General features: G+C 51.9%; 3 protein-coding genes across 4 annotated transcripts; all 3 read left to right on the plus strand.

The window, feature by feature from the left end:
• Window positions 1–263: 263 nt before the first annotated feature.
• Window positions 264–2,449, plus strand: AAFC00_000548 (uncharacterized protein; the record flags this gene model as incomplete). Its single annotated transcript, XM_069345364.1, has 3 exons — window positions 264–361; window positions 431–1,184; window positions 1,625–2,449. 3 exons carry the CDS (start codon window positions 264–266, stop codon window positions 2,447–2,449), a joined length of 1,677 nt encoding a protein of 558 aa, XP_069200392.1.
• A 994-nt stretch (window positions 2,450–3,443) lies between these two features.
• On the plus strand, window positions 3,444–6,478 carry AAFC00_000549 (uncharacterized protein; the record flags this gene model as incomplete). Its single annotated transcript, XM_069345377.1, has 2 exons — window positions 3,444–3,670; window positions 3,727–6,478. 2 exons carry the CDS (start codon window positions 3,444–3,446, stop codon window positions 6,476–6,478), a joined length of 2,979 nt encoding a protein of 992 aa, XP_069200393.1.
• A 4,575-nt stretch (window positions 6,479–11,053) lies between these two features.
• AAFC00_000550 (uncharacterized protein) lies at window positions 11,054–13,327 on the plus strand (the record flags this gene model as incomplete). 2 transcript variants are annotated; one of them, XM_069345403.1, is made up of 8 exons in its annotated part: window positions 11,054–11,169; window positions 11,219–11,389; window positions 11,441–11,487; window positions 11,536–11,642; window positions 11,706–11,840; window positions 11,937–12,451; window positions 12,504–12,834; window positions 12,902–13,327. In XM_069345403.1, the coding sequence occupies 8 exons, from the start codon at window positions 11,054–11,056 to the stop codon at window positions 13,325–13,327; spliced, it is 1,848 nt and encodes a 615-aa protein (XP_069200395.1). The 2 variants fall into 2 exon arrangements, with proteins under 2 accessions (XP_069200395.1, XP_069200394.1); XM_069345402.1 differs by having other exon boundaries at window positions 11,539–11,642.
• Between the last annotated feature and the right edge of the window lie 292 nt (window positions 13,328–13,619).

Consider the following 13,619-nt stretch of genomic DNA (forward strand, 5'->3'; position numbering starts at 1 on the left):
TCGGCTTGGCGTTCCTTCCACTTGTACCTGAGTTTTCCCGCTCTTACCTTACACAGAAGAAAAAAAGTGGCAGTCCGGGGTTTTGTGGCCTGTGCACTCCATGGTACAGTATCTTCTCTGCAACTTTTGTCTTGTTCGTGCTGCCTCCTTGCCCTGCACCATACACTCCCTCTCCCTTTCTTTTTTTTTTGAATCCAAAAATCTTTCCCGTCTTCCATACCCAATCCAAGCATTCGTGACTGCCCCTCGCGGATCTTGTCAAGATGGGTACCGGAAAGAAGGAGGGCGCTCGTAAAGAGCGCCAGGGCAAGAACGTCGATGGCATGAACAATGTCAAGACCAAGGGCGAGAACTTTTACAGGTATTTGACTGTTGTCCATCCTGCTATTGTTCCCTGACGCAGTTGACTGACCCACCTCGTTCTCCGCAGAGATGCCAAAAAGGTCAAGACGCTCAACATGTTCAAGGACGGCAAGGCCCAGCACAATGCTCGTGGCGACATCACCAAGGCCGCCTCCTTCCAGTCTCGCGAGACGCCGTCTGCCCGCATCGAACCCAACCGCAAATGGTTTACAAACACGCGTGTCATCTCGCAGGATGCTCTCGCTGCATTCCGTGGCGCTGTTGCCGAGACCAAGAACGACCCTTACTCGTATCTCCTCAAGCAGAACAAGCTGCCCATGTCCTTGATCAACGACAACGAGAACACAAAGAACGGCATCAAGCAGCACCAGGCCAAGATCGCCATCGAGACCTCTCCTTTCTCCGACACCTTCGGCCCCAAGGCTCAGCGTAAGCGCCCAAAGTTGAGCGTCGCCTCGCTCGAGCATCTCGCTGGCGAGACGGAACAGATGCATGATTCATACCTCGATCGCCTCGAGCAGCAGCGTCTCTTGAGCGGTAACGCCAACGAAACCGAGCAAATCGGCGAAGCTCTCCCTGAGCTCACCGGTCAGCTCACCGCCGCCAAGGAAGCCATCTTCTCCAAGGGTCAAAGTAAGAGAATCTGGAACGAGCTCTACAAAGTCATCGATTCTAGCGATGTCATCATCCATGTTCTCGATGCCAGAGATCCTCTGGGAACGCGTTGCCGAAGTGTCGAAAAGTACATCAAGGACGAGGCTCCTCACAAGCACTTGTTATTCGTCCTGAACAAGTGCGATCTTGTCCCCACAAGTGTCGCTGTAAGTCTCTGCTCCCACCCATTCTTTCTGTCTTTCCTGCTCGACTATTGCTTTTGCTCCGTGCCAAATATCCCCTTCCGGCCTTCTGCGTCGTTGCCATCGTTAAGTCAAGGCTTTTCCCCGCATCCATTTGCGTACTTTTCTGTGGGATCAACCTGTTACAACTTTGGCAGATCAAAGTCGGTCCCGCCGCTGCTAGGCCGTTATGGTCCGGCAGTAGAGTTGCTCGCCGTCTTGGCTTGTACTCACAAAGGGATCGAGCGTGTCTCGTTTGAGTTGAGTCCCTTCTCTGCTCGCAAGAGTGGCCTCATGGAGGATCTCTTAGTTATGATTCACACATTTCACTCTCTTCTGTTCAGCATTTCAGCTTTACTTTGACTTTATCAAGCACTGTTGATGGCTTATCATTGACCGAGCCATGTGCTAATGGAACTGAACAGGCCAACTGGGTTCGTGTCCTGTCCAAGGAATACCCCACTCTTGCGTTCCACGCCTCCATCACCAATTCTTTCGGTAAAGGGTCTCTCATCTCACTCCTCCGTCAATTCTCCTCGCTCCATGCCTCTCGCAAGCAGATCTCTGTCGGTTTCATTGGCTACCCCAACACTGGCAAGTCGTCCATCATCAACACGCTCCGCAAGAAGAAGGTCTGCACTGTTGCTCCTATTCCAGGAGAAACCAAGGTCTGGCAGTACATCACTCTCATGAAGCGTATCTACCTAATCGATTGCCCTGGTGTCGTTCCACCCAACATGGGCGACACCGAAGAGGACATTCTTCTGCGTGGTGTCGTTCGTGTGGAGAACGTCGAGAATCCCGAGCAGTACGTCGCTGCTGCCCTCAAGAAGTGCAAGAAGCACCACGTTGAGCGCACCTACGACATCCGCGGCTGGGAAGACCACTACCAATTCCTCGAGGCTCTTGCCCGTAAGGGTGGTCGTTTACTGAAGGGTGGCGAGGCCGACATGGACGGTGTCGCCAAGATGGTGTTGAATGACTTCTTAAGAGGCAAGATCCCTTGGTTCACTGCTCCTCCCTCGACCGAGGAGACCAAGACCGGTATCGAGGGCCGTGATGGCAAGCTAGGCGAAATGGCCAAGAAGAGGAAGAGAACTACCGAAGACGATGGCGAGGCCGATGGAGGTGTCTCCGTCGCTGCCAAGGATGACTTTGAAAGCTTCAGTGAGCACGACGATGAAGAGGACGAGGACAGCGAAGACGACGACGAGGACGAGAAAAAGGAGGGAGCTTCGGAACAAGGATGAAGCGCTCCGGGGTTTCCAGTAAACAGCTACCACTATGCCTCTCCCGTGGTCACCATCCCAGCTTGACATGCCACGAGCAACAACAAGTCTTGAGGAGATGACCGCGATTGGAGGACGCCGTCGCCACCACCCCTCCGCCGCGGTGTGTTGACTCGATGCCATGATACCCCACCTCAGACAGGTGAAGATGACAAAAACTGTCATCGGCTTCGATCGCGACTCAGACGCGTCTGAGCGACCCTGATGGCGCCATTAGACATTATCATTGGCGCGAAAAAGATGCGAGTTCACTCAGACGCATAGCAGGCATGGGCATTCACGGGTCTACTTGACCTGTCTCCGTCCGGGATTGGACACCGCCTTGCGAATGCTCGATCACTATTGTTTGATCAGCGCTGAACTTTAGATCCCACCTCCACATACTTGTATCAGGTCCATGGATCTTAGAAGATGCAATCACTGCGTCGAAATAGAAGGCTCTAGCTTATTTGCTAGTACATCAAACTTATTTTACCATCACGCACACCATCTGCTCTTTGAATCTCCTCGGTCTTGTGTTCTACATCTTGAATCCATCATGTGCGACAACCAATACACACTCGGTAGAATCGACCGTAATTATGCTTTTAGGCGTGACCAAGGGAGATGTCCCTCCGCTCTCTCGCTTCTCCACTTACTAGCCTGATTCGGCTCGCTTCGCTGCAGCGGCCTTGCTTTCTAATATATCGCCCTGAGGGGTCTTGTAGCATTTGACCTGATGATTGACCTGACGTGCATCGTGTACCTTCTGCAGTCTGCAGGACCATTGTCGATCTCGGTGTCTCCATTGGCGGATAATCAGATGCAACCACGCGAGCATCACTGGGCAGCCACTCGTATTTCGCCATAATGTCTCATGGACCTGCATCGATGTGCTTCGCGTTTGTAGATATACATAAAGGCAGGTCCCTGTTCATCGAGATGTTATCAGATCAGATCAGTCATTGCGGCGACCATGCGTATTATCTCTGTCTTATTGCTATCCGTGCTCTGGTTCTTGCCACTGTATGCCACGGACGACGGTCTCACTACCGCTGTCACCTGGGACCATTTTAGCCTGACGGTCAATGGAGAGAGAGTCTTTATATTGGCAGGCGAGTTTCATTATCAGAGGCTACCGGTACCTGCATTATGGGACGACATCTTCCAGAAGTTCAAGGCCAATGGACTTAACGCCGTTAGGTGAGGATGTTGTGCAGCTCTTTGTGACGTTGCGCTCAAAATTGACTTTTTGACAGCATATATTTCTTCTGGTCATACCATTCCGCTTCACCTGGCGTGATCGACCTCGAGACGTCCGGGAAGAACGTTCAACAAGTCTTAGACGCTGCCAAAGAGGCTGGTCTCTATGTCATTGCCAGACCAGGACCGTACAGCAATGCAGAGACCAACGCCGGCGGCTTCGCCCTGTGGACTACGGACGGCAGTGGGGGCAGTTACCGTACTTCTATCGACACCTACCATCAGGCCTGGCTGCCCTGGCTGCAGGAGCTCTCCGCCGTCATTGCTCGTAATCAGATTACCGAGGGAGGACCTGTCATCTTGTATCAGATTGAGAACGAACTGTCCGAGACTGTGCACCAGGCTGATAACACCTTGGTGGTGTACATGGAACAGATCGAAGAAGCTGCGAGGGACGCAGGCATCGTGGTGCCGTTCACTTCCAACGAGAAAGGACAGCGCGCTCAGAGTTGGTCTACAGACTACCAGAACGTGGGCGGCGCTGTCAACGTTTATGGTTTGGACTCTTACCCTGGTGGACTTTCCTGCTCCAACATCAACTCGGGTTTCAACGTGCTTACCAACTACTATCAATGGTTTCAGAACTACTCCTCTTCCCAACCAGAGTATTTCCCTGAATTCGAGGCCGGCTACTTCCAGCCGTGGGGAGGGTACTTCTATGACCAATGTCTTGCAGAGCATGATCCGGCGTTTGCAGACGTCTATTACAAGAACAACATCGGGCAGCGCACGACGCTCCAAAGTCTATATATGGCCTTCGGAGGCACCAACTGGGGAAACCTTGCAGCTCCCGTTGTTTACACATCCTATGACTACAGCGCTCCACTGAGAGAGACTCGAGAAGTGCAGCCCAAGTTCGCACAGACGAAGCTGATTGGATTATTCACACGAGTTTCGAGTGACCTCCTTTACACGGAGATGGAGAGCAACGGGACTGGAAATGCAGTCAGTACTGCAGACATTCGCACTTGGGTTCTTCACAATAGCGACAGTGACGCCCGTTTTTACGTCGCGCAGCATTCGACTTCGAGCTCTCGTGCAGTCACAGACTTTTCCGTCTCTCTACGAACAAGCATCGGTGAAATCATCGTGTCTGATGTTCAGCTGAATGGCAGGCAGAGCAAGATCCTCGTCACAGACTATAGTCTCGGAAACAAGACCTTGCTGTACTCTTCCGCGGATATTCTGACGTATGGGAGTTTCGGGTCCGAGATTGTACTCGTCCTGTACCTCGAAGCTGGACAATCTGGTGAATTAGGTTTCTCTGGTAACATCACGAACGCCGCTTTCTCTGGTACTTCCAGTATTGTACCCACTTATGTTGCGTCGAACCAGACTACTGGATACACGAGACTTAGATATACCCAGGCCATCGGAACAACGACTTTACGCTTGTCCAATGGTGTCCTGTTGTATTTATTGGATCTGTCAACAGCCTGGACCTTCTTTGCCCCTTCCATCACATCTGACCCGAATGTCGGACCTGACCAGCACGTTTTTGCCATCGGGCCGTATCTCGTCCGAAATGCTACGATAAGCGGCAATACTGTCGTACTGCTAGGCGACAATGCAAATGCTACTACACTTGAAGTATACACAGGCAGAAGTGGTGTAAACACAGTCTCATGGAATGGACAAGACCTTCCGACACGAAAAACGCCATATGGCTCTCTGAAAGCAGACATCGAGGGAACTGCTGACCAAGAAATCAGCCTTCCGATCTTTTCAACATGGCAAGTTGCTGACTCCCTCCCGGAAAGGAGCAGAGATTATAATGACTCTGCATGGATTGTCTGCGATAAACTCAGCACGCTTAGCAAAGTGAAACCACTCACTTTGCCTGTTCTATTCAGCTCAGACTATGGCTACTATGCCGGACAAAAGATATACAGAGGATACTTTGATGGGAGAACCGCCACCTCGGCGAACATCACAGCACAGAACGGCCTCGCGAGTGGATGGTCGGCCTGGCTCAACGGCAAGTTTGTTGGAGGTTCACCAGGAAACGCATCTCTCAGTCCCACCTGGCGCCTCCTCAACTTCACTGGAGTCACTCTCTACAATACAAGTAATGTCCTGACGATCGTGACAGACTATACTGGTCACGACGAGACATCGACAGGACCAAGCGGAGGTGAGAATCCTCGCGGCTTACTAGGTGCTGTTCTCTACGGCCCGGCAAATGCAAGACAACAATTCGCAGCGTGGAAGATCCAAGGCAACGCAGGAGGCAACTCAAACATCGATCCCGTGCGTGGACCAATGAACGAAGGTGGAATCTACGGCGAGCGCGTGGGGTGGCACCTACCGAACTTCTCGCCCTCCAACGAAAGCTCTCAATGGACCACGAGCAGCCCGTCCCAAGGCCTCAACGCAAGCGGCATAAACTGGTACCTAACAAGCTTCGACCTCTCTCTGCCATCCAACCTCGACGTCCCCCTAGGTCTCGAACTCGGCGCGACAGAGGGCACAATCGCCAGTATCCAGATCTACATGAACGGCTACCAATACGGGAAATTCATCCCTCAGATCGGCCCGCAGACGCGGTTCCCCATCCCGCCGGGAGTCATTAATAATCAGGGACGTAATACTCTCGCGTTAAGTGTCTGGGCGCAGACGGATGCTGGGGCGAGGTTGGATACTGTCAGGTTGTTCGCGTATGGGGTTTATGAGTCTGGGTTTGATTTTGCGCAGGATTGGGCGTATTTGCAGCCCGGGTGGACGGAGGATAGACTGCAGTATGCGTGAACTTGGTTTCCGGTGAGGTGAGGAATGGATGGATATGCTAAGTAGCACAACTGGTAGAAGGGGAATAGTATAAGTCGCCAGGCTAAGCTCCATACCGAGGACTCATCTGGACACTCTATGTTCACCCACGTCACACCATCCCTCTCAACACCAATTCATGTGCTACGTGTCGCACTCAGATCAAGTGTTACCCGCGACCATCAAACATCACTTCATATTCAAGGCCGTTATTGATGATGTGAATTGAGTATGGGCCTACTATACAGTATCCACGAAGAACTACGCAGAATGACAACAACCGACGTCCACCGCGGAATCCATTCCGCACATATTACATATCCACTCTGAGAACCTATCCAAACCTCAACTGAACAATGTGATACGAGCCCTCATCTTCTAGTCAGCACACTTACTTATGATACTTGTGTAACACAAACATAGAATAGAGTAACAAAAGTCAGGATCTAGAAAACAACGACCAGTATCGAAAAACAAAGGCATAAAAACCATGACATCCATTTCCGACGACAAACCCGCTGCAAACGCAACAGCAGCAGCAGCGCATCTATCAGAAAGCCTGAACCACCTCCTCCAAGATATCCACATTTCGCAGGCCCAATGCGACCATCTCTTACACACCGAGACCTGGCAACAACTAAGCATTCTAAAAAACCTGCTCTGCCAACGACCGCCCTCGCCACTCCTACCAGAGAGCCGCCTACTCAAAATCGACAACGTACTAGCCTACCACGCAAGCCATCGCGCACTAACCCCTCTAGCCTCCCTAACGCCTTACGCAGTCTTCGATGGCAAGAACAGAAAGACGCCCTTGCGGCTCTCCCTGTGGAAAGGCGACATCACCTCCCTGCACGGCGTGACCGCCATCGTCAACGCCGCCAACTCAGCGCTCCTGGGCTGCTTCCAGCCGAGCCATAAATGCATCGACAACGTGATCCACTCTGTTGCCGGGCCGCGCCTGCGCGCCGAATGTGCGCGCGTGATGGCGCAGCGAGGAAATGAGCCTGAGGCCGTGGGCAGGGCCACTGTCACGCCTGGGTTTGCGTTGCCGGCTCGCTATGTGCTGCATACTGTCGGTCCGCAGCTGGATCCACGCAGGAAGGGCGAGCCGTCGACGCGGCAGTGTGAGGAGCTTGCGGCGTGTTATCGCTCTTGTCTTGATGCTGCGGAGGCGTTGCCGGTCGATGAATTGGGCAGGCTTTCCGTGGTGTTTTGCTGTATTTCTACGGGGCTGTTTGCGTTTCCTGGGAGGGTTGCGGCGAGGATTGCGGTGGATGAGGTGATCAGGTGGATTTCTGCGCATCCGGATACGCCCATTACGGATGTGGTCTTTGATGTCTTCCTTGAGGAGGATCGAAGACTCTACTTGGATGTACTGGCCAATGCCGAGTTACCGCGGGAAATGCCACTCCAGGCTTCTGGCCATGCTATACCTGCGACAACACAGGAGAACAGAAATATGCGAATTGCGAAGGAGTGGCTTTCGCAAGCCGATTACTGCATCATCACGGCTGGCGCGGGACTGTCCGCTTCAGCGGGACTCGATTATGGCTCTACTGCTCTCTTCGACGACTACTATGCTGGGTTTCCGAAGATCGGTCTGCGCAGAGTAGGCGACTTTATCGGTTTCGACGACTGGCCCGACACTCTCACGGAATGGGGCTTCCAGTTCGTCCATTTAGAGATGGTCCGATCCTGGCCCAAAAGTCAAGTATACCAAACACTGCTCACGTACGCAAAGAGATTCGGCGACCGATACTTCGTGAGAACGTCCAACGCAGACGGCTTGTTCGACGCCAACGACTTTCCCCAAGACCGACTCAGCACACCGCAGGGCCACTACAAATACCTGCAATGCTACAACAACTGCCGCCCCACGGCCGTGTTCGAGACGAGCAAGTACCTCGACGCCGCCCTGCCCGCAACAGACCCCGAGACGCAGGTGCTCACCGACCCATCACTGATCCCCACATGCGAGTACTGCGGCGGCGACCTCACGCTGTGTGTCAGAGGAGGCGACTACTTCAACGACACGCCGTTCCGGGCGCAAAACAAGGAATATCGAAACTTTGTGGATCGGATCCGGGATGATGCACCAGAGAAAAAGACAGTGGTGATCGAGCTGGGTGTAGGGATGAATACTCCTAGCGTCGTCAGGTGGCCTAATGAGGAATTAGTCGAAGAAGGCGATGGCAGGTTTCGGTTGATCAGGATCGGGTTAGACGCTTCGGGATGCGTGCCGTGGGACCTAGAGGGGAGCGGGCTCGCTGTCGGTATCGAAGGCGATATCAGCGCTGTGATCAGCAATTTGTTGTGAGAACAGCATGATCCGACCTGATGGATCTAATAACGACATTGAACGAAAAGTAGCTCTTGGAAAGTGAAATAGGCAGCCTTCGTCAAGCCACAGTATCCCCACGGACTTGGTCCGTCAGACAACAGCACGAGGGTGTATCACATCAGGCAAAACTTTATTCATGGCATCCGTTGCAAGGTCGAGGTACAGTAGCGCAGAATAGGGAACACACAGAATCGAGAACTGCTCTGCAAGTAGTATCAGATCGTCGTTGCCACCTGACATAGATGACTGTGAAGCAAAGTCAGATGCGCTGGAGGCAACAGAGACAGAACCGATCACGGACTCATGGACACATCCGCGATTGACACAGGCACTTGATCTAATCGACATGTCAAAGCAAGTCGGCAGATCTGCCAAGTGCATTTTCCGTGCTGGACCCACGTGTAGAGCACAGCATAGCATCTATGCGCACGAGAGCTTCGACAGCCGCATGAGGCGCAGCGGGAGCGAGCACCGCATGATGGGTGCATAGCGTGCCTAGAGTCTTCAGCATACTTAGCGCGAACCGTGGAAAGCGCATCTGTAAATCAAGCATTTTAGGCTCTTTCTGGGATGTGCGAGATCGAAAAGGTGAGATCCTTGATACTAAGGCGGTTGAACGGGCCAAGGTGCCTTGTCTCCGCGGAAAAGTATGTGACATAGATTTAAATGCTGTCAAGCTGATTCATGATTGGATTAGCTCCGCTACGACAGGTTAAACCGGCTGTTGTGACATATTCGCCGCTGCATGTCTATGTCAGTTGGAAATGCACCTACCTTCGATGTCGATCAGGATGATAAGGTATGCTTGTTCCACCTACTATTTGTGCCACACCTCAAAGTCATTGCTCACTACTAGGTAGGTCATTCTAGGTCTCGAGCACAGATCGCACTATCTTAAAACACTTGTACAGTTGTACCTTTGTGCTTCACATCAAGTCTTTGGCAAGGTAGCAAGGGGGAACGACTGTCCAGATACCAGATACACCGAGACATTCGCGCTCTGCTGTCCTGAAAAAGGTTGACGTCGAGCTATACAATGAGACTACAAGACTCCCGCAGAATCTTGGTCTTCTCGGCGGGTCCGTGAATGGTCTATAGCGAGAGGACGTAGCGAACACAGAGGTACGAAGTTTCTTTTTCTATACACAAGGCCTACTGGAGCTGTCGGCTTCGTGCATTGGCATATGCGTACCCTTGCTAAAGCCGTTGGTCTTGGACAAGGGCCTGGAGGAACTGTTGAATTGGTCACACACAACCTGAGCAAGGTATGTTCCCAGCTATGGGGATCCAGGTAAAGCTTGATGGATTTATCCGACGGTGGTTCGCCATCATGTCTGATCCTCTTACCGACTTTCGCTGTATACGTAATAGACATCAATTGTAATCCATCATATGCTGGGAAAACTTTTCCTTACTCTTGCTCCTGAGACGTGATATACAGCAAGGACGGGTAGAAAGTAAAAGGTATGGGCCGACGTCCAGACAAAGTTGAAGATCATGGTCCATGCAGATCCTCGCCGTGCCGTTCCAGCCACTCGCGTTTCAGCTTGTTTTGGCTATGAATCATGACCACCCATGATTTGGGGATCCGTCGTGGTTTCCGACGCACAACATGAAGAAGACACCAACACGTCCGGGATCTTCAAGATGAGTCTGCTAGCATATGCGGTGTAGCTTCATGCACAAACGTTGAAGACAGTGTAAGCGTTCGGCTCGTACGGAGCAGCCCGTCCAGCTAAGCGCAAATTGTCACTCACTACATCACATTACTCGATACACCAAGTTCAGGTAAAAACTCTTTTGCGACACGGACTCAAGGCGATACACTAGGCGTCTGCTTCCAACGCAGAGCTGGATATGGTCCTATTTGTGGGTTCAACGGCCGACAGGGATGCAAGTATCCACATTTGTAGCAGCCCTTCGTCTTCATGTTTCTGCGGCATCGATATCCATGTTGTAGATTGCCGTGCTTGCCAGTCCACTATCTCGCTCCCTGCTTGTCAATGTGATCATGATGCGCACACAGCCTAGCCAAGCTGCAGAGATTGGCATTGAAGGTAGGGATATGTTAGGGTCAAGACCTACCTCAGGCGATGTTGTTGCGTCCGACATTATTATCAAGCTCGGTCCCTAGAAGCCTGCGCGAACTTGCGTATTTTCTCATTTTCGCCGTTGGTTCTTCCATCTCACTCTCGTTTATACATCAGAAAGAAAAAATGTCCCGATGGTTTACCTCCATGGCTGCACTCACAACGCTCGTGTGTGCGGGTAGTCCGAGCCTACCTATCTTCCAGACGGCGCTGCCAATTGCACCGATAGCAACTCCATACACGTAGGTATTGTGGTTACCTATGCAGGATCACCAGTTAATGTTGCCCCAGGTCTGCTAATGTCGACGGTCAGCAAATTGACTATTACCAATTGACTATTGAACCTTTCCAAAAACAGTTATTTGATGGCCTCGCCGCCACAGATTTTGTTGGATACGACGGTTTCGCCCCAGGGCCTACATTCTATGTCCAAAGGGGTGTTCAGACAGTCCTCCGTTTCAAGTGAGTGAACCTCGAGACCTGGAAGCATGACAAGGACTGACGTGGAAGCAGTAATAACCAATATCAAGATTCGGTAGTGCACCTGCATGGCTCGCCAAGTGAGTATTTCACGTAAGAGTGATAAAGTGACATGTTCTGACTTGCAGTAGCACATTCACCTTGGGATGGATGGACGGAGGATCCGATCAAGCCCGGCCAGATCAAGGACTACTACTATCCTAACACTGAGAGCGCACGATCCCTGTGGTACCACGTAAGATGTTCTCGCTTAAATTCCTCACCTCTGTCGTATGTAAGTCACTAACCACTAGTACAGGACCACGCCGAAGGGCTGACATCGGGAAACTGCTTCAAAGGACTCACAGCGTCCTATATCATCTACGACCCTGCCGAGGATGCTTTGGGACTACCTACAAGCAAATATGATGTTATACTACACATATCGGATACTGTAAGTCTCTCGATCTCTCGCTCTATCATCTAGAGTGACGACCCAACTCTAAGTGTCGTGTCTGACACTGAACGCGCCTTGACTAACTCGCTACAGATGTATGATTCCAATGGCCAATTTGTAAACGTCAATGACGATCAGGAGAGCCTGTACGGGGACGTCATAGCGGTCAATCATCAACCATGGCCGTACATGCTAGTTGAACCACGAAAGTATCGTCTTCGTCTGTACAACACTGCTGTCAGCCGACCCTTCGATCTTCATGTCGAACAGGACAATGGAGATTGGTTGAATATGCAGATCATCGCTTCCGATGCGGGTCTGTTTGGTGCGCCAGTCGAGTCACCTGATGTCGTGATCGCCATGGGTGAACGATACGAGGTTGTGGTTGACTTCTCGCAGTTCGCCGGACAGAACTTGACGCTCAAGAACACTTATAGTACGGCTGAGATGCCCAGCTATGCCAACACCAATCTAGTCATGGAGTTTGTTGTCGGCGGCGATGTCGCAGATTGGAGCTCCAACGAAGTCCCCAGCTCATTGGCACCAAGCATCGCCTGGCCACAATCGTCAAAGACTGAGCCTGATCGCACATTTCGTTTCGGCTATGGGTGAGTACATAATCTTCTTAGTTACGAAACTCCTAATACTGACAAGACCAAGTGGTGATAATCACTGGACGATAAACGGCATTTCGTTCACCGACGCCAACAACCGTGTGATAGCAAATCCGCAACAAGGCACCGTCGAGCTATGGGAACTACAACACGCGACAGGCGGGCGAGACTTCCATCCAGTCCACATACACCTTGTCGATTTCCAGATCGTCAGCCGCACAGGTGGCAGCAGAGGTGTGATGCCCTACGAGTCAGCGGGGCTGAAAGACATTGTGCTGCTCGAGCCAGGCGAGACAGTGCGCATACTGGCATACTACGGCGTATGGTCGGGACTATACATGTTCCACTGCCACAACCTCATCCACGAGGACCACATGGTACGCCTCACAGCCACCAAAGAAGACCCCTGCATCCTTCGACCACTTACGCTAACATACCGCACAGATGATGGCCGCATTGAACGTGACGCGCCTCCCAGAGCTCGGCTACGACAACGTTCAAGGCCTAGCCGACCCGACCGACTCACGCTTCATCGCCCAAGACTGGTCCGCGGACGTCTACTCGGACGCCAGCATTCAGAGCACGCTCACTTATCTCGGCGGATTAGGTGCTTACAATGAGGGCTACGAGATGTCCACGGCGCTGAGTGCGTATTATGCTACCAATACTGCGGGGGCTGTGGTGGCTTCGGCGACGACGCAGGCCTCGGAGGCTATGGTGACGTCTGAGTCTACTAATGATGCTGCTCGCTCGCATGTCGAGTGGAACAACCATGCTCCTGCACCGTCGTCGGGTTCAGCATGGGGTTCCGGGCAGAATGGAGGCCACAACGAGCAAGGCAATGGAAAGGGTCGTCCTTGGCAGACGTAGAGCAGCTTGAAACTGGCTGAGTCCTTGTGCGCAGCATATATGGGGATATTGGGGAAAGATTCCCCTGGTTCCTTTGGTTCCCACACGACATTGGAGCAATACCATGTCGACGGCATTAGTGCTATTCCAAAGGACCGAGACTAATTAATCTAGAATTACAAATCTGTACATACAAGCTATACACTTCAAGCAAATATTCATCGGGACATATCGTCAGAATTCCAGATCGAACGATACTATGGAGTTTCTGGTTATTAGACTTTAAGCGCGGGTATAAATTAAAATTCCGGCA

Source organism: Neodothiora populina (genome assembly GCF_041146345.1).
Source record: "Neodothiora populina strain CPC 39397 chromosome Unknown canker_contig_11, whole genome shotgun sequence".
Lineage (NCBI taxonomy): Eukaryota > Fungi > Ascomycota > Dothideomycetes > Dothideales > Dothioraceae > Neodothiora > Neodothiora populina.